The sequence below is a fragment of the Ptychodera flava genome, chromosome 17, assembly GCF_041260155.1.
Source record: "Ptychodera flava strain L36383 chromosome 17, AS_Pfla_20210202, whole genome shotgun sequence".
Classification (NCBI taxonomy): domain Eukaryota; kingdom Metazoa; phylum Hemichordata; class Enteropneusta; family Ptychoderidae; genus Ptychodera; species Ptychodera flava.
In genome coordinates, this window is record NC_091944.1 from 31,136,592 (window position 1) to 31,161,724 (window position 25,133).

General features: G+C 35.8%; 1 protein-coding gene across 1 annotated transcript in view; it reads right to left on the reverse strand.

Annotated features, from left to right (window-relative positions):
- The window catches only part of LOC139116053 (tudor domain-containing protein 7B-like), a 37,013-nt gene that overhangs the window by 9,641 nt on the left and 2,239 nt on the right, over positions 1–25,133 (reverse strand). Inside the window, exons 3-16 of the mRNA XM_070678558.1 lie at positions 22,657–22,762; positions 21,307–21,415; positions 20,642–20,803; positions 19,572–19,809; positions 17,271–17,525; positions 16,050–16,150; positions 14,916–15,049; positions 12,505–12,730; positions 11,740–11,801; positions 10,570–10,681; positions 9,446–9,613; positions 3,009–3,146; positions 1,160–1,250; positions 579–766 (exon numbers count right to left, since the gene is read on the reverse strand). Of these exons, the coding sequence (XP_070534659.1) occupies positions 579–766; positions 1,160–1,250; positions 3,009–3,146; positions 9,446–9,613; positions 10,570–10,681; positions 11,740–11,801; positions 12,505–12,730; positions 14,916–15,049; positions 16,050–16,150; positions 17,271–17,525; positions 19,572–19,809; positions 20,642–20,803; positions 21,307–21,415; positions 22,657–22,762 (2,090 nt within the window). The remainder of the gene's footprint in view (positions 1–578; positions 767–1,159; positions 1,251–3,008; positions 3,147–9,445; positions 9,614–10,569; positions 10,682–11,739; positions 11,802–12,504; positions 12,731–14,915; positions 15,050–16,049; positions 16,151–17,270; positions 17,526–19,571; positions 19,810–20,641; positions 20,804–21,306; positions 21,416–22,656; positions 22,763–25,133) is intronic.

The following is a 25,133-nucleotide window of genomic DNA, read 5'->3' on the forward strand; positions in this document are numbered from 1 at the left end:
TTCGTCATGACATATCCATTCTAATCAATCAAGTACATTTATTTAGATTGGAACACACACAATTTGTGTATAAAGCCAATCCAGTGTCTGTCCATGTTACATACGTTGCCAGTTGCCATAACATTGCATCAGATATCCTCCTCTTCTGATAATATTTAAGATTAAAATATCTTCTGAAGTGTGTTTCTAGTTCTTGTAGACTCATGGGTTTCTTTCATGGCATCCAAGTGATCAAATAGAGTACAATGTCATGTCTGTCCATGTTACACGCGTTACTGTTGCCGCGACAATTTGCCCTCCTCCTTAAACAAAGAAATTATTTATCTTAAAAAAAATATTTTTAGATGACACACCTGTAGTACTGTCCACCCACTCAACTTTTAGATTCAGATTAATAAATTTAATTTTTGACCTTATTGTCACAAAGTGGTTGCACTTTACTGTGGAATGACTCAATTACCATTGCCATAAAACCATGCTGAGAAGAAAGCAGGCTTTCACGCATGATTGAAAAGGTGTAAAAGTTTGCTTTTTGGAGGTTTATGAGTGAACTAACTGTAATGGACTACCGTACTTACTGAATACTCTGGTCCAACCAGTATGAGGGAGATATCGTTCACACTGCCTACATAGGACACAAACACATCCCAGTATTTGCCAGCAGGATAGACTAAAGCAGGGGGTGCTACTCCTATGTCTTGCCTACACAGCAGTTTATTAATGTTGACACCAGACTCTGTTGTTAGCTCCACTGAGTAAACATTATCTGAAACGAGACAAAGGTATTCTTGAGCAGTGGTTTGTTATCTCATCTATCTGAGGAACATCCACATCATCCACATTTGAGACAATTTATATGGTTTTGTGTTATCTGAGGGATGATAATATTGAAAAAATGCATGGGGATGAACAAGTTAGAGGTGAACATGGCATACACTGAAACAACAGGACAGTGTTTATTATTTGCTAAATCAATTGGCTGGTAAACTTTGCAAAATTCCTCCTTTGCAAATCTTTATTTTGCAATTAGACAGTAAAGTGTTTGTTTCTCTGGCCATACACTGTAAGAATAGTCCCAAAGATGACATGATTTGATATTTTTCAATCATTTTTAGTTTTTCAAACTCCACTGTCTATAGAAAATCCACTGAGATCTCACCTTTGTGTTCTATCACTTGGAAGGTCAGCTCATCTTCTGTCAAATCTTTGAATTTCTTCATTGTGTCTGCACTAGTTACATCTGAAACTGCCTGTTGATATGACAAATGTACATAGCTTTTTACAGCGAGGGCACGAGTTATCGGAACACCAAATTAGGTAATTACCCAGCAACTTAGCTGAGCACTTTGCAATTTGACCTGGCATTTACCTAAACAAGAGTCTGTTTTATTGTCTGAAGACTGATAAGATATCCACCAAACTCAGCAGGCAGCTCCAACTGAGTAAACTGATATGCCTACACCGGAACAACCCATTTTCAACCGGCATCTAGTTCATGGGAAAATTGTGAAAAGGGGGAATAAATATTATGATGTAACACAATCTATTGTACTCATTTTGTGTCCTGGGCTTGAACCTGACAGGTTTTGCCTCTGTATGTTATTGGGAATTGAACCATCGCAGCATCCCTTGTAAATCTAGAGTGTACAAAACTCGTCAAATTTACCACATTCCATGAGCCCACCACCGACGTTGATGGAACAGTACATTTTTATCATATGATTGGATGGTTGCTCTGACAGTCAGTGTTTCTTCAATGTATGTAATTGTGATTAAAAAACTGGTAATAACATGCATATATACAAAAACAGGACTCAAAATGACAGCGGCAAATCATGTTTTACACTTTATAACATTTTATTCCGGCCCTTCAAAACTCTCCCATCAACTACATGCAGCTGCCAGTCAAAAATGTTTTTTGCAGTGTAGGCATATCAGTTTACTCAGTGGAGGAGCTGCTTGCTGAGTGTGGTGGATTTCTTATCAGTCTTCAGACCATAAAACAGACTCTTGTTTAGGTAAACGCCAGGTCAAATAGCAAAGTACTCAGCTAAGTTGCTGGGTAATTACCTAATTTAGTGTTCCAATAACTTGTGCGTCAAGTGTAACACCAAAGTACTGGCTGAGGTATTTACTACTGACACTTTGCATACAAAAGCATCTCTATATGATGAATAATTAATAGATATTAAAGTTCCTTGGGCACCACACATGTACATTTGCATAAAACAACATAAGCATATATCCATATTAGGTATAACATTTGCATACATCAATAGGTAACAATATTTGCATACATCAACAGGTAACAATATTTGCATACATCAATAGGTAACAATATTTGCATATATCAATAGGTAACAATACTTGCATACATCAATAGGTAACAATATTTGCATACATCAATAGGTAACAATATTTGCATATATCAATAGGTAAACATATTTGCATACATCAATAGGTAACAATATTTGCATATATTAATAGGTAATATTTGCATACATCAATAGGTAACAATATTTGCATATATCAATAGGTAAACATTTGCATACATCAATAGGTATTAATATTTGCATATATCAATTGGTAACAATATTTGCATATATTAATAGGTAACAGTATTTGCATATATCAATTGGTAACAATATTTGCATATATTAATAGGTAACAATATTTGCATATATCAATAGGTAACAATATTTGCATATATCAATAGGTAACAATATTTGCATACATCAATATAAGGTAACACAGTCAGTTTACATAAAGAACGCCAGTACCACTAGACATATTTTCCAGCATGTTTTTTTTTGGTTTGCCTGAAAGTGAAACTCAGTGATTGCCATCAATAAAGAAAGTTGATCAAATTTCCTCCAATACTGCAGACCTCTAGAGTCAAATTGTCTTTACACAGGAAACGTGAATATTCAAGTACAATTTTTCTGTCTATGAGTGTCACAAAAAGCTAGCTGGAGTAACATTATCGGACAGTTACCATGAATACCTACCATGCCATGTAGGTGGCATCTCAATGCCTGGGCTGGATGTTTTGCACACTCAAGGGGCAGTAACCGCACATGATAAGCAGGAACTTTCTCTTTGTTTCCAAAATCAATATACTGGACATGATACTCATCAACACCATTCTATAGAAGAGAATGTATGTAAAAGGTTGTATGTAAGATTTACATTAAACGTTTTCACTGTTGGTCTTATATACTGGACCTGCAACCCTATTGAATGCAACAGCAACATATCAATGTCTCCGGTATAGGGTCTCAATGTTAATATGTGTTTGTTACACTCTTCAATTCCCTGTTGGCTATTAATATATATGGAAAACAGCAAAATTGGAAACAATAATTATAGATTGTTACGTGCAGAGAAAACGAACAAAAGGGTGAACTCAGCAGTTAATGTTTAAACAAAATTTATTACAAAAATAAAACTAATTGCTAAGTCAGGGATAGAGTACAAGCTTTAAAAGTGTACAGACTACTTATCTCAGCTGGGACGGCAAAGCTCCAGTCTCAGAGTTGTAACAGTCAGTCGGATGAATGAACAGTCCTTCGGCTTGCAGGCTTGTAGTTGCACAAAGTCCACAGTATAAATCCAGCGTTGACAGTGAAGGTCTTGAAAAGTCTTGAGAATGACTACTGCTGGAGTTTAGTAACACACAAGAGACACGATCCCAAAAGTCTGACTGCAAGCCTGCTGTCCCAGTATTTATACTCATGTGTTTACATAAGCATATAAGAACAATCTAGAACTTTTATTGACATGCTAATTACTGTTCTAAAATTATCTCCCTTACACAACTAATCAACTTTCCAGAACATTCCAAACATGACTAATTGAATTCAAGGTTGTGAGGTCATCAAGGGCAGTGACCTTGAGAATGTTCTAGACTAATTGAACTCAGGTCATGATGATGTGGGGGAAATGACCTACATAACACACCCCCTCTTCAAAAAAAGAAAATTTTTCAAAGAAAAATCTTTCTTTTACAAATGTAATCTTGAAAAGGATTTAAGTACTCAAAATTTTTTTTTTTTCTAAAGTAAAATTTCTTGAAAGTGAACAACAATAAACTCTAAATACGAGAGAGACAGTCTGCAATTAAATTGTCTCTGCCTTTGATATGTCTAATGTCAAGATTAAACTCCTGTAACATTAAACTCCATCTTAGCAATCTCTGATTTTTGCCTTTAAATTTCTGCAGAAAAACAAGAGGGTTGTGATCAATATAAACCACTATTGGCTGATTTGAAGAAGTAACATAAACTTCAAAATGCTGTAAAGCTAATATCAAAGATAAACACTCTTTTTCGATTGTAGAGTAGTTTCTCTGGGATTTGTTAAATTTGTGTGAAAAGTAGCAAACAGGATGTCCCATGACTATCTTCTTGCAATTTGTTGTTGGAAAACTTGAAATGGCACTGAATTTGGCATAAAGTATGCACGGCAAAGTCCGGTTATTTTTACTGAGTTCGATAAAGTCATTGTTCGGCAAATACTTGGCTTCCTCCTGGAGATATTCCGCTTTCGCAGGATTCAGTCCGTCTGGATGTTGTTCCACTGGATTACTGTCGCAGACATCTTCGGTGTGATAGATGATGTTTGTCCTCGTTGAAATATCTTGGAACAAATGTTCATGGATTGGTTCTTTCAGCTGTTGTTGTTGTTCTGGCTGGAGGTGTGCCAACTTTGTAGACTCCAGCTTCTCCAGGATTTCTGAGTTCTGAAGCTTGACCGAGCCCAGCTTTGAGTTTAGAGTATTTTCACTCAAGTCAGTTTCAGTATCACTATCTTCATAATGGTTTGAACTGACTGCACTGACAGGCTGAGTTATAGTAGGACTATCCCTATCCAAATATGGCTTAAGCATATTTATGTGACATAGCTGTTTTTGTTTTCGCCTGTCAGGTGTTGTTATGATGTAATTTAAATCACTCAATTTCTTATCAATTAGATATGGCCCAAAGTAACGAGCATGGAGTGGTTTTGCCAGGAACCGGAAGTAGAACAAGAACTTTTTGACCTGGTTCAAACTTCCGTTTTGAGGTGTTTTTATCATATTTGGTTTTCATTGACTGCTGAGATGACTCAATATTTTCTCTGGCTAATTCACATGCTTTAGAGAGTTTTGTACGAAAATCTGACACATATTGCAAAATATTCAGACAATCATCATCGTCTGATAGGAATTTCTCTTTAACGAGCTTAAGTGGGCCACGGACTGTATGTCCAAATACAAGCTCAAATGGGCTAAAACCAAGAGACTCCTGAATTGACTCTCTAACAGCAAGAGCAGAAAATGAATTCCTTCATCCCACTGCTTCTCTGTGTCAAAACAGTAGGTCGTAATCATGTTTTTCAAAGTTTGATGAAATCGCTCAAGAGCACCCTGACTTCTGATATAGCGGAGGACTTACTGTTAATGCTAGCAGGACCTATACTGTTTAATGCCTAGCTGATCCATTACTTGTTGAAAAATACCAGACATAAAGTTGGAGCCTTGATCGGACTGGACACATTTAGGGAGGCCAAATAAAGTGAAAAATTTGACTAAAGCTTTCACTATAGTCTTTGTCTTTATATTTCTCAGTGGTATGGCTTCTGGGAACCGAGTTGATGTACACATAATTGTCAACATGTACTCATTTCCTGATCTTGTTTTTGGTAGGGGCCCAACACAGTCTATTAGTATCCTACTAAATGGTTCTTGAAATGCAGGAATTGGCTGTAAAGGGGCCTTTGGAATGGTCTGATTCGGCTTTCCTACCATTTGACATGTGTGACAAGTTTTACAGAAATGTGCTACATCCTGCCTGAGATTAGGCCAATAAAAGTGACTGAGAATTTTATGATAAGTTTTCCTGACTCCTAAGTGACCAGCCCAGGGCGTTTCATGGGCCAGGCGCAATATTTCAGCACGGTAGGGCTTTGGAACCACAATTTGATGTTTTATAGCCCAATCGTCATCAACCAAAACATCTGGAGGTCTCCATTTACGCATGAGAATACCAGACTTTGTATAATAGGAAACAGAGCTATCTGAAGTTTTACCTTCATCATCTACCCTGTCAAACAAAGACAAAATATCTGGGTCTTTGTGTTGTTCTGCAATGAGATTTGATCTAGAAAATGTCTGACTTTGGTCAGCAGAAGTTTTACTGGAAGTTTCAAATCCACGAGGGATAACGGAATGATCCGTGTCAAACACCTGACTGAGAAAGGTGTCATTTAAGTCAACATCTGTGACATTATTTTTGAGAGTATTTTGATTCTCGGAAGTTTTCTTTGACATGGCTCGAGTAATAGCACATGAAGGAAATAAATCGGGTATCTCTTGTTCAATTGGCTCTGGATCCTGATCTAAAGTAGGATTATCAGTCACAAGTGGATTAGTAATGACCTTGTCCCCAGCAAGGTCGTTTCCAAGAAGAAGGTGAATCCCTTCAAAAGGCAAAAAGGCCTAATACCTAAAGCCACAGGTCCAGAAACAAAGTCCGAAGACAAATAGACATTATGGAGAGGAACAGGAATGTAGTCATTACAATCTACCCCCTTAATAAGAACTTTAGAACCTGAAAATGACTTTTCAGAAAACGGCAGGGTATCTGCCAACAAAAGAGACTGGGAAGCCCGGTATCTCTTAAAATTTTGACAGGGGTAGCGGAAGAGAAATCACTAGAAAGTGATATAAAACCATTATGAATAAATGGCTCGAAAATACCCATAATGCTATCTTGAGAAGAATTGACCTTGACCTCATTAATTGGGGATAAGAGGGGTTTAACCTCAGAAAATGTGTTGCACACATTATTAGACTCTAATTGAGTTGATGAAGAAATAAAGCCGGTGGGCTTAGATCCACTTTGACCACTTTGACCTTCACGTTTTCTTTTCAATTTGAAACACTCTGACATTAAATGGCCGTCTTTCTTACAATAATTACAAGAAAGTGTACCAACTGTTTGTCAGAAGGAGATTGAGACTTGGGATCTGATGATGTGGAAGTGTTACTTGAATTTTGTGAACTGTTGTCATTTGATTTCCTACTCTCCTTTGAGAAATTCTTGGATGAAAAGGACGAGTTAAATTTACCTGCATTGTTTCTGTATGAAAAGGACTGGGATGGTTTGCTGAGAAATGAAGATTTGTGGGTCAATGAATAATCATCGGCCAAACGTGCAGCAACCTCCAATGTATCTGCCTTTTGTTCATTGATAAACGTCTTGATGTCACTCCGAATGCACCTCTTAAATTCTTCAATCAAAACAAGCTGTCGTAATTTGTCATAATTCTGACTGACCTTTTCAGAAGAACACCAGCGATCAAACAGTTGTTCTTTTGTTCGAGCAAATTCAACATAAGTTTGATCCTTCACCTTCTCACAATCCCTAAATTTCTGACGGTAAGCTTCAGGCACCAACTCATAGCCCTTGAGAATTAATTCCTTCACAGAATCATAATTTGAAGCCTGCTCTACTGACAACTGAATGTAAATTTCTCTGGCTTTACCCACCAAAGCACTCTGCAAAAGCATAGACCAGGACTCCTTAGGCCAATTCAGACTCTGAGCAATTTTCTCAAATGAAGGAAATATTTATCAACATCCTTTTCTTGGAAAGGGGGAACTAACCTGAAATGCTTAGTGATGTCAAACTTGTCTGAAGGGAAGAATTTTCCTGACTGTCCAAGCTCTAAACGTCTCATTTCTAACTGTAGTCGATGTTCTTCCAATTCTCTCTCCTTTTCTCTCTGTCTTTCTTCCATTTGTAATTCTTTCTCTCTCATTTGTAATTCTAGTTTCTTGATCTCCAAATTTGTCTGCATTTCTAATTCTAATTTTCTGAGTTCAGAGGTAGACTCGGGCTCATAATCTTTCAGGGTGGATTCCTCAAATTGGCCTAAATCAACTAGATGTTTGGCAATACGGTACTGTATTTCCCTCTTGCGCATAGATCTTTTGACTTCTACTTTAAGGAAATTGGCCAGTGTTATGAGGTTGTCTTTTCTGAGGGAATTAAATGTGTCCTGATCAAGGTCATCCATAAATTCGTCTGGTTTAAATTCCGCCATGATTAAATTTCGCTGAGTTCACAGTATACAGTAGTTTTGAAAAGGCTGTCAAAATGTTGTCAAACGGCTCAAAATATTCGTATCCCGGACGAGCCCCCAATTTGTTACGTGCAGAGAAAACGAACAAAAGGGTGAACTCAGCAGTTAATGTTTAAACAAAATTTATTACAAAATAAAACTAATTGCTAAGTCAGGGATAGAGTACAAGCTTTAAAAGTGTACAGACTACTTATCTCAGCTGGGACGGCAAAGCTCCAGTCTCAGAGTTGTAACAGTCAGTCGGATGAATGAACAGTCCTTTGGCTTGCAGGCTTGAAGCTGCACAAGTCCACAGTATAAATCCAGCGTTGACAGTGAAGGTCTTGAAAAGTCTTGAGAATGACTACTGCTGGAGTTTAGTAACACACAAGAGACACGATCCCAAAAGTCTGACTGCAAGCCTGCTGTCCCAGTATTTATACTCATGTGTTTACATAAGCATATAAGAACAATCTAGAACTTTTATTGACATGCTAATTACTGTTCTAAAATTATCTCCCTTACACAACTAATCAACTTTCCAGAACATTCCAAACATGACTAATTGAATTCAAGGTTGTGAGGTCATCAAGGGCAGTGACCTTGAGAATGTTCTAGACTAATTGAACTCAGTCATGATGAGTGTGGGGGAAATGACCTACATAACAAGATCCATGAGAAAAGTTGACTATTTCTAATAAAAGACCCTGTGCAGTCGAAGTCTGTAGTCTTTATGGCACTAATTCTTAAAACAAAATTAAAACATTTTGATTATGGGTGTCTAAAATAAGTGACTTTGTATTATATGTGAATTGAAGAGCAGAGAATATTCCTAGTACACTCCATTTACAATGTGAGCAGAGAGTCTGGTATTTCCAAGTACATAAATAAGGCAAAATTGAGGAAGAGTGGGTCCGATGTTTCTGATGGTGGTAATCTGTTTGTCTGTGACAGTGTTCTATTACAATACAGCTGAATATGACCCCCCTAGTCTTGAAATATGTCAAGCTACTGGTATATTCACAAAGAGCTATCAGCAATGATAACCCTTCACAAAATTATCTCCACCAAATTCGTATGGGATTACTGTGGACCTGAAAACTGTAATGGAAGAAGGTTACGGGATTTTCACAAGACAACCGGATATACATGGGACTATGTCAAATTTACAAAAAAATCCTGCAATAGACAAGAGCTATGTCTGCCTTAAGATGGCTGTTGTAGTACTTTGTCCTGTTGGATTCCTAATGAGATATTTGAGGGGGAAAATCACAATTTTTTAGCTTATTTTACTGCTAAGTTCACACCATACTTGATTAAACCTGTATGACCACAATACCTGTGACGCTGTATCTTCTGTCTGATGTGGGTGTGTGTATAATTGCTGAGCTTTCTTATGGCGGTCAAGAATAACAGCACGACACCAGCATTTATCACGTGCATAGAAAGCCACGCAGTAGTCACCTTTTCCATATCCAGACACTACAGCCGGTGATGCCTCTGAGGACTGAGCAGAAAATACTTTTTAGTTTGCATCAAGGTGGTACTTACATGCTGTATGGTATGCTCACAGGCTGTATGTAAAAGCATTAGGAAAAGTAAGTTTCAGTGACAAGAGTTATGATCAGGTGAGAACATTTATTTCCTAACATGTCTTATGCCTTACATATTGATTGTCATGCCCTCAATAAGATTCATCGTAACTTAATGTGGACATAAACTCTTAAATTCCTTCCACAAAACAAAAATATCAAGTTGACTGACAATACCAACTCACAAGTTGTACGACTCAGCTAATGAAAAAGATCTGGTTTGGTTAACAACAAACAGCACAAGTTAAATACAAGCTCCCTTAACTATAGTCTCTAATATTTACATCCAGTATTTATCTTCTGTTTGTAGAACAGTGATACTGATAGCTTCTTGTTCAACTGTCAAAGTCATGTTAAAATGGTTACTATAACTTGTCAACACTGGCCCATTCATGACTATAGGTTGCAGTCCAGACTAGCATTAATTAACAATAGCATTTCATGTCATAATTCATGTATTGTATTGGTATCAAGACTATAACCTTTTGATACCTGCAAACCACTGAGACATTGCCCACCCACAAGTTGGACTATTCAATGGGACAAAGTAAGGAAATGTGTCAGTTGGGAAAATATCCTCTGTTGACATAGCTATCCTTTGTACTTCAACCTATTTTAGATAGATTAACAGGAAACAAAGTTGTTTTATATAATAACATGTAGTATCAAAAGGCATATTTTTGTCCCTGTAAATATTGTCTGCCACACCATTAAATCCACCCATTAAACCCTTTGAACCAAGCTAAGGCAAAAATGTCCGCATGATGTCATAGGTCACCAGGGGGTCAGGGTGCAAAGGGTTATCGGAACAGAAGTTGCAATGATTACTATTTACAATGAACAGGATGACTATAACGTAACCAATACTTACTGAATATTTTTCTGAGATAAGATCCATAATATCATTGATACTACAGTTGCTGCGATGAATGTAGAACTCTGAACAATTTTCAATGTGTGAGATATAGCCTTTGCATGAAGACCTTTGATGGAAAAAGATAATTTTAAAAATACATGAAAAATATAAATCATTACATATTACTTCAAAAAGACAAAATGACTTGCCAGAAATGATCCGTAACATTCTAAGTTTAATTTGTTCTGATTCAAAATTGGATTGTAAAGAAAATGGTTTTAATTTGCTTCTTGCCTTTCGCGTCCTGAGAAAAAAAAATTTAACTAGAAATAATATTTCTTTTCAAATTCTTATAGGGAAAATAGTTTTAGCTTTTGCTGGTGTTTTTACTATTTCTGTTCAAGAGAACAAGACCAATGATTTCTTTTTCTCCCTAAAGTATGTTGAAATTCAAAGTAGAAGCACAGCAAACTCAACCTTTTAACATGCAATGATGTTATTGTTGACAAATGAATTCTAGTCAGGAATCAAACACAATTGTCAATAATAACATTGGACATTTCATCTGATATGAGTTGACCACATGGAGTTTTGACATAAATTTGGGAGTAGAACAAGAAACTGCATTTACAAGCAGCAAAAAAGACTGGGATATCTATCAAAAGCTACTGCTAATGGTGCTTTAACCCTTTCTCTGCAAATCCATATTTCACCACCAGGCCAAGATGGTTAAAATTAATGAAACACAACATATTCCATATGATGTATTTTAACATAATACAGTACATTTGAAGGCTGTTGAAAACATAATACAGTAAAGTTGATTTTTTTTGGACAAAAGATGCTATAACATACCAAGCCAAGTGGGTGAAAATATGTCATGTTTTGGCTCAATACCGCTTTTTACTGACTTGGCTGATGGGGAAGTGATACAGTTATTACTGTCTGGCAGGAAAAGGGTTAACAATGCTACTCATGATTAATCCTTATCATGCCTGTGGGACAACCATGATTACGTGCAATTTATGTCTGCATAACATTTAATTGCACAATTTTTCCATCAGTACTCACACATAAAATCTGCTGTGGGTTGTAAACTCATATTCCCAGCTGCCCAGTAATCATCACAGTCAATATTTATACAGCAAATATTAACCAAACAGCATGACTTCATATAACACCTACCCTATTGGTGGATTTTCAGCTGGTTTAATCTTCAATTTATTTCTCTTCAACTCAGACTCTTCCTGTGATAAAACAGTCGTAAGTTACATGTTTTCCTTCCATTTCATTAGTAGGGATAAAACCCCATTGACTGATTCAAGTCAACAAATTCAACTCCATTAAAGCCACTTCTTGACAGTATAAATCTTCCCAGCAACCATTACTTAAACTTCCTATTGAAATTTTGTACATCAAGTATGCTTTTGAATGACATTGTGTAAATTCTCCCCTTATAGGGATATAATGTAACTAAAGTCAACATGAAAGAGTGGCATGATCATATACACAGACAATGTGACTTTTGCCCAACACTAAGGATTTCTTTGAATATCTGATTTACAGTCTGATCACATTCCATATCAATAGCCATCTTGCACTGGTATAGAACTGGCAAAAAGACATTTCTTGAATTTCCTACATGAGCCCTATAAATTTAGGGATGTTGTACACTAGAGGGTAGACTTGGGCACATATCAGAGTGACTCCAAAGAAGTTCTAGTGTAGTGTGGTCTCCCCTTTGAATTCTTCTGATTCCAAAATGGTTACACACACACACTGGCATATTTTGTTACTGAGATTTTAGAATGCTTAAAATGAATAAAATACTGAATATAATATTAGAGAAACATCAATCAACAAATTAAACAATAAGTACATCAGTAAAACAGAAAAAAGTGTGGCAAGAGCTTTGACAGAAACAAATCTAAAACAAATACTTGTCTGTACCTTGCCAGATATGTCATCACTGACACTACTCCTGTCAGTCACAGATCTCCTCATTTCACCAGTTGTTGGTGATATAATTGTTTTTATCTGTAAGTCATACTTGCTGGACTCTCCATTAAGATTGCCTGATCCAGTCTTATTTTTCTGGTTGTCAAGGGACTGCTCTTCAACTGTTGTTTTTTTTGGTTTTTCTTTCACGGGGTAAAGAATGATCTTGTCCTGAAACCTGTTAATAATATCATTTCTTAGTTTGAAGGTATACTTATGGAAGCAAAATAGATACAGGGAAAGACACTAAGGGTTGTCCGATTGCCCGGGGCAAGTGAAAGTCGCGTTCGGGCAAGTGAACCTCTGATGCCACTTGCCCGACGGGACAAGTGAAAAAAATAATTACCTAGAAATCGAATTCACGAGAGCGATTTTCTGATGAGGGAACACGGACTTAAACAACAAAAAATAATCATATTATGTCATTGTGAACATTTCCATAAGATTTTTCATAAAATTGCATGAACAGTTGACGAAAAGAATCATGTAATCGCTTTCAATAAAATGCAGTTTAAACAATACCACCGGTAAAATACCGTACGCTGATTTTGCATATGAAAAAGCTGTTCAGCTGGTGGAGCGTACGTTCACCAAAGTTCATTGCATTGACTGTGAGGTTACGGTGTCTCACAATATTTCGATATGGTAAAGAAAGAAACACACAGCGGTTTTTGTGCTTTGTATGAACGTTTATAATGATGTAAAAATAAAGTCTAGTGGTGAAAAATCACCACAAAGAAGGGACTTTTACTAAAACGTACTCTTCAATAACTTGTTGAGTGACAGTGAGTGGCATCGTGGCAAGACCACATGCAATGAAAGTCATGAGCAAGCTTTGGTGTCAACGGGTCCAGTCTTTGAATTTTCAATGAACACTGACTTAATTTTCTGGTCAATAAGCCAAAAGTTGCTTGTCCGTGGCAACCAACCTCTCTGTTTGTGAATTTTCCCATTCTAAAATGACTGTCAAGAAGCAATTGGAGCGAGTTTGACATCGAGAGAACTCAGCTTTCGAGAAACATTGAAAACACCGACGCCTTAGGTTGTTGGTTTAAATTCTATTTAGTCTGCGCATGAGCATTAAAAAGACCACCTAGGTTATTAGAAAAACATAGGATACTGGTATAGTGCAATGGTAATCCAAACTTCATAGGGCTTGTGTATGATATCAGCGCAGTAAAAACATGACAAAGAAGTACATTATTTTCAGAAGCTTCAAAACATTCCTTTATAGCTACAGATTTTTTTCTTTCTGTATAGATAAGTTAAAACTTTTAAAAGCAAAAAGACCTTGAAGGTCCAATTGAAATGGCTGTTATCATTTGTACATTAAGCCCCAAGAAAGTAAACATACAAACATATGAACTGTTAGAATTTTTTCTATGAATATGAAAGCCCCACAAGCTGTAAATCTTGAAATTTGTTGACCTAAAAAAGGCTTCCTATTTTCTCTGGTTTTCTTTAAATTCTACCCATTTACAGGATATAGTCTTTTACAGCTTTACAAAACATTCTTTAGTGAAAAATTGGACATTACATTTTAACCATTATTTTGATTTCCACAATACTACAAAGAAAACAAAGCATTTTTTACACGGTTGAAAACATTCAACACTATGCATTACATTGGACTACTCTGTTGTTTCCGTGAATATTCAAATGCATATATGCACGGTGTACACTGTTTTTGCTATATTTGCATGGGGTGCCATTTAACGTTTAGGCACACATTTATTATTTTTCTTGTTCAAAATTGCACATGCAGTCTCATTGGGCAGTTAACAATACTTGTATTCCAACACCTCAAAGAGCACATTCCCAAAAACTTGTTTTGGTTCAGAAGTAAAATCACATAAAGAATGCTATATGATACAGCTAGTGGGGCTTTAATAATTAATTTAATATAAATGAGCCATCCAACACTCTTAGAAGTGTGAGTAGAGCCCTATGAGAATGTCTGACATTTTCTCATGATAACATGATAATTTTCAAAATAAAGTGCGTGAAATGAAAAACCAATGTTTTAGCTTTTTTCAAACACGGAAATTATACTGGGCAAGTGGTTTTCCAATTCGGGCAAGTGAACCGAACCCCCCACTTGCCCGAAGGGCAAGTGGATAAAAAAATAAGTGTCTTTCCCTGAGATAAGTTATGTTTGATACTGTTGTTCAAAGATCTTTTTTTTGACACAATACATGTACCCAGTGATCCCAGTATAAATTTTAAATCTGTATGAGCAACAAATGATTCGCTGTCACAACTGTCTGACAGTCTGAACACAGAACCTTGAGAAAATCTAGACTTTGATGTACATAGATAACATAAAATCAAATATTCACTTATCAGAAAACAATTTATTGTACCTTTCCATGGACACGACATCTTTCCAGTCTTGCATCTTTTCAAGGATATCTTGGGGAGGGTCCTCGGAGAATTTGTTCTTGTATTCAAACCTGAATCTTGTACTCCACAGACCATTAGGTTTGCTTTGCATCAACTGTATTGGAAATAAAGAGAAGCAATAATTGACTAAGATGCTCTCCATGGTGTACTGGTTTCTGCAATTGCACTATCAATCAAACAATAGCTAAGAACTAATCCAAACAAAAAATATTTTTCTCGTGTTGTGATCATAGTAAATACTGGTCAGTGTGTTCTGCTGTTCATTCACTCTAACTTGCTATTTTCTCATCAAAAGTTTTTATAATCTGAAAATGGGTACAAAGATATGATTTCCTCTCCTGCCCATGGATACTTATCAATCAAACATTGCCATCATCTGTGAAAAAATACTGAAAATCCTCACTATACCCGTACACCATTCAAGATCGATGTTTATAGAACTAGTATAATCAATGGCATAAAGCTGTTGAACAGGACGCAACTTTCATGGTTATTTAAGAGATTTACAGCTATTATTTTTCAGTTCTTTTATAATACATTTTACTTTCATCAGAATTATACATGTACTATGAGTGAGTGAGTATCATTCAGCATTGCAAATCAACGTTCCCAACCAGGCCTGATCATTGCCTCACTAATAAATCTAATCAGATTTTTACCAAAATACCAAGGACATTCAAATTACCATGCAACAAGACACTATGCCAGGGAAGTATGCGGAAAACTAATATTTAACCAAACTACATGCTACTGTGAGGAATTGCTGCATTGGATTGAAATTTTGAAACATGTACATCTGATCACCTGCTTAGACAGAACCACACACTCTTAGTCTATGAATACATTCACTTAGAACTCATGATAAAGTCAAGTTCAGACAATGTACAATGTTTTCCAAAAGATTTCCGTAAACAGTTTTTATCAAAGTCAACACAACTGCTGTCACAATCATACTTAAACCATACATCCTGACGTTAAGCCTTTTGGGGAAACAGTGCACTGTCTGTCAACGTATTAGGTGTTCCAGATGTGAAATGTCGGTCTCTCAGCCTGCTTTTATACTGTCCACTGTCACGATGAATTTATTGAATTACCTCTTTGACGTTTTGTGCCAGAGATTCATCATCATCAGTGTTAGAAGGACTTTTCATTTTCTGTTCTGCGGGTTCCACTGTATCTTCATTCTCTACTTTGTCTGCAAACATACAACATTAAACAAACTATTGGATTTGTCTGGAAACTGTGTACACTAGGGAGTAAATGGACCACTTTTATATCAGGCCATTTTGGAATTTTATCGTATGAAGTAAAAAGAGTGAAGAAGTTGGATGAAATACTACATTTTTTTTGCCCATAATGATCTCAGATCTCAATAGTACAGAATTCAGGGAATACGACTTGGTGCAACAGACTTTTTAACCTTTTGAGCGCCAAAGTCAATTTTTGTCGCCTTTATAAAATATACCCAAGTCTATTTTTTTCTGATTTTTGCTAAAATTTTAATAAAAAAGTATAGCCAATGAAATGTGATGTCCATTTGGTAAAAATTATCAAAAAAAAAATTACAGAAAAATTCACAAAAATTAGTAAATGTTGCACTAAAATATTGGCGTGAAAAATTACAGCTCTCAAAGGGTTAATCAAACAGACAAATAAAAATACTTGGATGGTAAGGCCATACAGTGTAACAAAAGAGTATTGCTTAATGTACCGTATACATCATAATTTTATATGATATCAGTCAAAAAGATTTTGATATAAGTGCTCTTGGCAGTAGAAAATTCACATTAGACACAATAGATAAATCAGAAACCGTTACTATTTCAATTTCTTTTTTCAAATGTATTATTTCAAGTTTAGATATATTTTTTCCCCTATGCAGTTTTTGTCACCGCATGTTCATTTAAATCATGGAAATTCACTTGGTGATGTTTGACAGTGATAAAAAAACTTCATTTGCATGTGTCAAGGTGTTGGTTTCTGTAAAGTGGGCTGACTTTAACGGCTGGACGCACGAGTCTCATAAATTTTCACTTCTTCGGCAATGCTGTCTGTGCTGACCAAGCAACATCACCGCTATGGTAAATCTCTGAAGAATACACAAATATTTCATTTGCTCTCAGCAGTCACGCAGATATAGACAGAATGTAAATGAGTTTCTAAATTACAAATTCATTACAATGGACATGTGGCTACAAATGTATTGACAGAATTGCAATTAAATCCATAAGCTGCCTACCTACAGGAACAACAATGCCTCCACTCCTACATGCAGACGTAATCACTTGGCAAACTCACAAACAAATAAATCTTACCAGTATTCTTGTATTTCTCAAAATTAATCAGTGTTGATATGTCCTCAAACAATCCTCTGATAGCGGCTTTAGCGGCAAAATGCTCAGCTTCCTTCTTAGAGTTGGAACTCTCACTGCTGGTGAATCTGTTTCCGTCAATGTCTACTGAACTAACCCAGTGAAATGTTGGCGACTGGAAACTTGTGTATATAGCTTTGAGGGATCCCTTCTTTTTAGAACAGTAGATATTCAATAAAGATTTGTAATCTTTTACTCCTGCAAAATAATCAACAAAAGTAATTGTCAATTTTTTATTGATGTTCAGTGTTACATCCTGTCACTAGAGAGTTGATGTGAATACTTAAACCGTACTGAATTGTGTAGAAACACACTGAATTATTTTATAACTGAGGTGTGTCTCGCAAAAGGGACATGTAAGGTTGGTGAAATGCAAGTACAATCACAACTTTGTTTTTGAATTTTACTGTAAACAAGCGACCTAGCGGCCGATATAGCTCCGCTGTGTTTATGTAGAGAGTAACTATTTTTGACACATGTTGATGAAGAAGGTGGAAATCTTTGATAGCTCAATGCAATGGCCAGAAAAAAGTGGCTAAAATAAGCTGCAAAACTACACAATTTCATCATACTTTGTCAACCAAAGCTATCCGATGAGTAGTTTTTTAAGACTGAAACTTTCTGACCAAAAACGGCAAAATTGCCCCAAAAATACAAAATTACAGATTTCATCAGAAATTCAATATATATTACTTAGCTCATCTGTAGAAACCTGTATACCAAATTTCAAAGCTATCAGAACAGCACTTTTTGAGAAACACACTTTTTGACCAAAAATGGCAAAAATTGCCCTTAAATTACAAAATTGCAGATTTCATCATAATTTCAATAAATATCATTAAGGTGATCTGTAGGAACCTGTATACCAAATTTCAAAGCTATCAGATGAGCAGTTTTGGAAATACACATTTTTTGACCAAAAATGGCAAAAATTGCCCCAAAAATACAAAATTACAGATTTCATCAGAAATTCAATACATATTACTAAGTTCATCTATAGGAACCTGTATACCAAATTTCAAAACTATCAGACCAGTACTTTTTGAAAAAAACATTTTTTGACCAAAAATGGCAAAACTTGCCTTAAAAATGCAAATTTGCATATTTCTGCACAATTTGAACAAATCTGAAATAGATCGTCCCTAGGGACATATGTACCAAATATCAAAGCTATCTGACTTGAAGTTTTGAAGAAGAAGATTTTTAAAGATTTTTTTACCAAAAATGACAAAAATTGCCTGAAAAATACAAATATGCAAATTTCACCACGACTTGAAAAAATCTGACTGAAGTCACCCTCAGTAAACTGCATATCAAATTTAAAAGCAATCGGACAAGCGGTTTCAGAGAAGAAGATTTTTTTACCAAAAACACCAAAAAATGCCCCAAAAATACAAATATGCAAATATCACCACAATTTGAACAAACTTAAGTGAGGTCACCCCAAGTGAACTGCATATAAAATTTCAAAGCAATTGGACTTGCGGTTTCAGAGGAGAAGGCAATTGTTGACGGACGACGACGGAAAATCAACCTATTTGATAAGCTCCGCGTCGCTGACAGCGGAGCTAAAAAACTAAATCATAGTGTACTGCATGAGTCTCTAACATCCTACATTTTTGTTTTATTCCTGTCTACCGATATTTTGTGGCCGAAAAAAGGGCCATTTGTTATACATTTGACATCAGACAAATTAACCAACAAATTTTGAACAAGATACCGTACGTTGCACTTTTTCTGTCACTTTACTGTCAGAAAACAAATCACCTTTTATTATGTCAGGGTGGGATCCAAGTAAACGCCCACCCAAAATTTCTAAAGAATATTACGTTCTCTAGATACTGGGTGCTTACACAAATAAAGTTACTTTTCTATAGTTAGTAATTTTATTTGGTTGTTAAATCAGGTTGATAAACTCAATTTTCCACTCAGTTGAATGTGAGTCAAAATTGAATTAAATTGCATTAACAGAAGTCAGACCTGTTGCCGGGCACCATCCAGTTCAAGGGACACTGTCTGATGTGGTACTAATTAATATGCACATACCCAAAAAAGCACCATTATGGAAACTCACTGCACTATACTGACAATGTCACATGATATGACCATGATTTAGTATAGTAAACTTCACCTTGTCTATAGGAGAAGTTAATGATGCTTTGACAGCAAATCAAATGTAAAACTTTGACTGGCTTTGCTTTCTTCTGGTTGACTGCAATTTGACTTCAATGAAGGCACACATACCTTTCAACATTTTTTCAACTTTGGGATCCGGAAGTGAGGTTCTCTGATCCTCAGTGGAATTTTCGGAGACTGTTGAGAAGCTACTGCTGCTGTCCTTCCTCTTTGATCCGGCTGGCGGTTCCTGTTGCTTCTTCTTGAAGCGTGGAGGCACTTCATAGGTAGATCCAAACTTGAGGCTTGTGTTACTAGTGCTTGGTTTGACTGGAAGATCACTGCGTATCATTGGCCTGAATGTGGTCTGTGGACAACAGAACATAATTGAAGTCAATTATTTTACATATTCCATTGACAATTTCATACCCATTTCTCATAGTAGATTTTTAACTTTTCAAACAGCAAACAATAGGATTGCTTCAAATTTAGACGGTGACATGGGAACTATCTGTTTATGTTACTTTTGACATTTCTGAACACTAGAATAGGCAATTAATAGCTCATAAAATTGATATTTCTTCCTTCAGCCTTGGATGGTTGATAAATCTGGATACATTTCACATGACATGACCATCTACAGAGCACAGTACATGCATGGCTTCAACCTTGTACAGTGCATTTAAGCTGACGACATGAGACAAGCGGTGGGTATTTCCACTTTATCTGCTGGAGATCATCGCTGGTAAATAGCAAAATGCTGCATTATAATCAACTTCTCATCAAATGTAAATTAATTACTCATTGGGGAAAGCTGAATGTTGAATGGTTCATTTGGTAAAAAATATTTTTCACAAGTTGTAAATTGGCCATTCAATAACCCCTACCGGTGTTTGATCGTACATGCTGGTATATATTTGTTGGTATATATCTTCTAGTTTGCTTGAATACTATCTAACAGCCAACCAAATTCACAGAATTCTTTTGTGAATTGCCTGAAAGGGGTGCATTTTTCTTGCAGGAAATATTGAATAAGGAATATAATCCTCATCAAAACTAATATTGTAAGTGTGTATGTTATGTATGGGTTGTAGAAACAGCACACAGTAAGGATCCTGCTGGGCTGCAAATTTAACGAGTACTGGACCCGCCATATACAACTACTTTATTATTTTTAGTTGATGACAAGATGTAACTACCGTTGGTGGTACATAAATAACAGATCTAAGTTTCGGTGGGGCAGGCGATGACGAGGAGGTATAACTTGATCTTGGTGTTGCCATTGGACCATAACGACTTGGGAAAGTTCGACTAGAGCTTCTCCTGGGTGTTGGGAAAGTTGGCCTTCTGAATGGTTTGACCTTGGAACAAAGGATAGAGTCAAATAAAGTAATTCATGTATCTGTGAATATGAGTAAATACTGGGAATAATCATGGGAATTTCAACATTGGTCTGCTGGGTCTGAACTATCTCCTACCTGAATTCTATGATCCAAATCTAACATGATGAACTTTTCATCAAATTATGTTAACAAGTTTCTGAAACGTCATCCTACATATTTAAGTCACTAATGTTTAATGGCCTGTAGTTCTCAGTGCGGTACCTGTCTGTGTTTTTACATGTATACTGGTATATGTACCGGTACTTATCTTATTCACACTCGGAAAGATTTTGTTTTCCATAGAATCCATTGAAATCTGATGCAGTAGTCTTCTCTGTTTAATGCCATCAGAAAACTTTCCTTTCTCAGTAAAGGACGTACACTTACTGCAGATGAATTAAACTTTTGAAGTACACAATTTTTCTGCTTCTCAACTATAACAAGAATTTACTTGTCAACATCAAGTTGTTAGTGTGACCAACCTTGATTATGTTTCTCTTTCGGGCAGATCTTTGCTTTGATATCATCTTAGCAAGATGTGCTGTGCTATCATCAGCTACTGCAAAGTACACCTTCTCACCATCCCTGTTACTGGACAATCATTAGCAGAGACAGTTATTCAATGGAAAAATCTGAAACAAGTCAAACTGTCATTTTTAAATATAAATTTGTTTATCAGGAGTATTACCATTGTGAGGAATGTTGAATGGTTGCCCATCTGACATTATTTACTATGATTACTTTTGATATATATGTAAATAATACCACAAACTAGTTAAATTCCATTCATTGTGACCTTTAACCCTTTGAGTTCTGTACGTTTTCCCACCAAAATTCTGGTGAAAGAGTTTTACCTATTTTTATTATTTTTTCTGTACTTTTTTGATAATTTTAGACTAAATTGATACTACTCTTCATTAACTACAATTTTTGAACAAAATTTTGGAAAAATTGAAAAAAAAATGAAAAGAAAATTTTCTGGGTTGTATTTTTTACAGTGGACAAAAACTGACTTTGGCACTCAATGGGTTAATGCAGTGTGAAAAGCCTGAAAGTTCTACCATTTTAACACAGATTCACTGACAGACTTTGTTGTGAAATAACTCTAGCAATATGGATTAAAGAAACATTTGTATGACAGTCACAACTCCAGAAGAGTTGGAATTAATTCAAAGAATCTTTTTTTGTGCCCTCAAGAACTATCTGGTATATTGCAACACTGAAGACCACACTGAAAAGAAACTAATCTATTGAATAATGTTAACATGAAGGACAGTCACAGCTCCAGATGTGGACAGTTCAATCTATGTTCTTAGTAGCGCTATGTACTGTAACATTTTACAATTGGTGAAAATTCAGCAATTTCTTGATTTGATTTCAACACACATATTATTGTACTTACTAAACTGGCAGAGTAGCCAGCAATCACATCCAAAAAGACAAACAATCGTTGTACTTGTGCCGATAAAGGACTTGGCAAACAACAAAAGCATGAAGGGTATGAAGGGTGTTCAAAATTTCATTTTATGTGATGAATGGATAACAGATTAGAATGCAAAACTTTTAACTTAACAAAATGCAAAATGTATGCAGGAATGTATATAATGTAAACTATGGTGTATGAGGGCAGGCAATTTATTTGGAATTGGCAGTTTGCCCATTATGGATCTATAATATGTCTTCCACTGAAAATGGCTGGAGAATTGTGCTGTCAGTTGATACTACAAAATGAAGAATACTGCATTGTAGAAAGTAATCACAGTTTTCAATTATTTTCAGTTTGTTACAGAAAGAAAATCAATTCTCATGATACAAGGTCAATGTGTACATACACTTTGATGGCCACTATATCCGGGATGCTTTTCAAATAAGAATCCAAAGACTGAAAACCAAGCTCTTTGTACGGAACATTCTGTCCAGTTATGCCATGATATTCTCCTGCAAGAATGAAAGTTTACAAAAGCATGTTATCTTGTGTAGAGTAATCCCAAGGTCAAAAGTCAAGGATAATCCTTATTCAGGGGGCTGCCAACCAGCCTATATCAAGAAATTGTAACCAGATATGTTTTCAGTGTTTTTATTAGTGTTAAGGTAGCGGTAAAGGCTATTTTTGAACCAATTCTTTTCTCAGAGTTAATGTAAAGTTTCAAGTGTTAGAATCAAGATATTTAGTTCAAATTTTCAGGATAACTCCCTTAGTTAATACTTTCTCCAAAGAATATAAAAATTGTATATTTGTAGCCATGATTTTGAAAAATGACACCAATCAATATTAAAATTTAATTTTTCATATTTTTTTACATTAATAATAATTGGATAGTATTAATATTACCAAATTAGTTATAAATATGTTGACATTATTAATTGTAAGATTTGTACGGCAGGATTTGTAGATAAAATTTGTTTTTATGATTTTACATGGGTTTACATATCAAAAAATTATTAAAAAATTCTTTCAAATTTCAAAATGTGATTTTTCAAAAAGTACTTCAAATACAGGAAAATTGTGCCGTACAAATCTTATCTGTAACCTTGTTAATAGGCTGTAAAAATTCCATGTCCATATCTCATTTCAAAGGTTGGATTAAATTGGTATAAAATTATGTAGGAAAACTGTTATTCTGTCAAAAATGTTGAAAACAAGCCATATTTGCACCCCTCTTTTGAAGTCACAGAGCAGTCTTTTTGGTTAATCTCACTTTTGACACCTCTTTGACACTCAAAGAATCTAAAAAGGCATTTACAATAGCAGTCACACATTCTGAATGCAAGCACTGCCTTGTCAAACTTTCCTGAAAAACAGTAAAAAATGACTTTCCCTTTTCAAACTTTTTTTTAAAAGCTAGGGGACCTCTACCATAGTTAATACACTAAGGACTCCCCAACTTCCTCTTATTTGGTCAGTTTTTCAGAAGTTTCGATGGGCTATAACTCTGTAATGCCTATGAGCCCAAATGTCTAGTTTTTTTTTATTCCACAGAAAATGTTGACTACTTTTATGTTTTAATAGTTTTATTGAAGTTTATAACTGACGCTCTAGCCTTTACCGCCACCTTAATATGGCTTTTAAAAGAATTTTTGGCAAAATTTAAATTTTGGATGGGAAGGTAAATGCTGTTCACAACTGACCTCCCACTATCTTCGTTCCAACTCAAATATTTTTCCCCTTTCCCCTCCCCAGTACCAAACTCCCATGTGTCCCTCTTCCCATCACAAGAACTCCTCAGTGCTCTTCCCATAACAATTAAAGTTCTCTACTGCCTTCTCATCAGCACATGATTTTCTCACCGTGATGATACTGACATAAAAGAGATGCCCTCTTCACTGCCTACTGTGATGCCTTCCTACAATTGAACCACTTTTAGCATTTACAGAACAGCTTCATTGGCAGCCCTGCTTGTTGCTAGGGTCAGTGAACTTGTAGTTTGCTATTGGTACAGTGAAACTTGCAGGACAACTGTTCTACCTCAGCACAGGACATTAGGGACATTTCAATTCCCATGGTTTTGCTCAATATAACATCCCTTTACTTTGGTTTCTTATGGTTCTGAGCAGGTGACAAAAATATTTACCGGTAGTCAGCATATTGATACCATGTGGAATTATTATGGGTAGATATCATGTGGAATGCTAAATGTGTTTCAGGTGAGGTTCCGCCATGGCTATGACTTCCTAGAGCAGTACTGAACATTGTAAGTTCTCAAACCTTCCATGATCACCCCCTGAGCTTGCACAATCATACCCTCGGAGTTAAAATCATTAACATGTTACTATAACTTGTTTGAAGTGACTGACCTGATGAAAATATTTGACAGTCGACAAATCAGTAAACTAGGTTTAAAGTCCCATTAGCTGTACTTTTTGCACTCAACCAAATTCAATGCCAAGGATTCAAATAGTGACATTTTCAGAGACAACAATAACAGGAATCAAAAACATCTCTACAATGATTGGATGGTATTTATTTGGTAGGAAAAAATGCAAAAATGTAAAAGTAAAAGGGCTTTAGAGGTATACTGTCACCTGTCTCGATTTTGCCACAGTTACCATGGAAAGAGAAAATCTAATCAATCACAGATTTTAAGCGGGTGGCCGCTTTTTAAAAACAGCGCCCTACCATGGGCATTTTGAATACCAAGGAACGCCCCTTTGACCATATATGGGCATATCTAGACTATAGGTGACTGTATACCTTCAATATGAAATGTACACATTTACTTAGGTAATAGTTACATATTATTTCCCAATATTCTTCTCCGTTTCAGCGTAGAAAAAAACAAGTGACATAGTGACTGTGTCATCGCAAGTC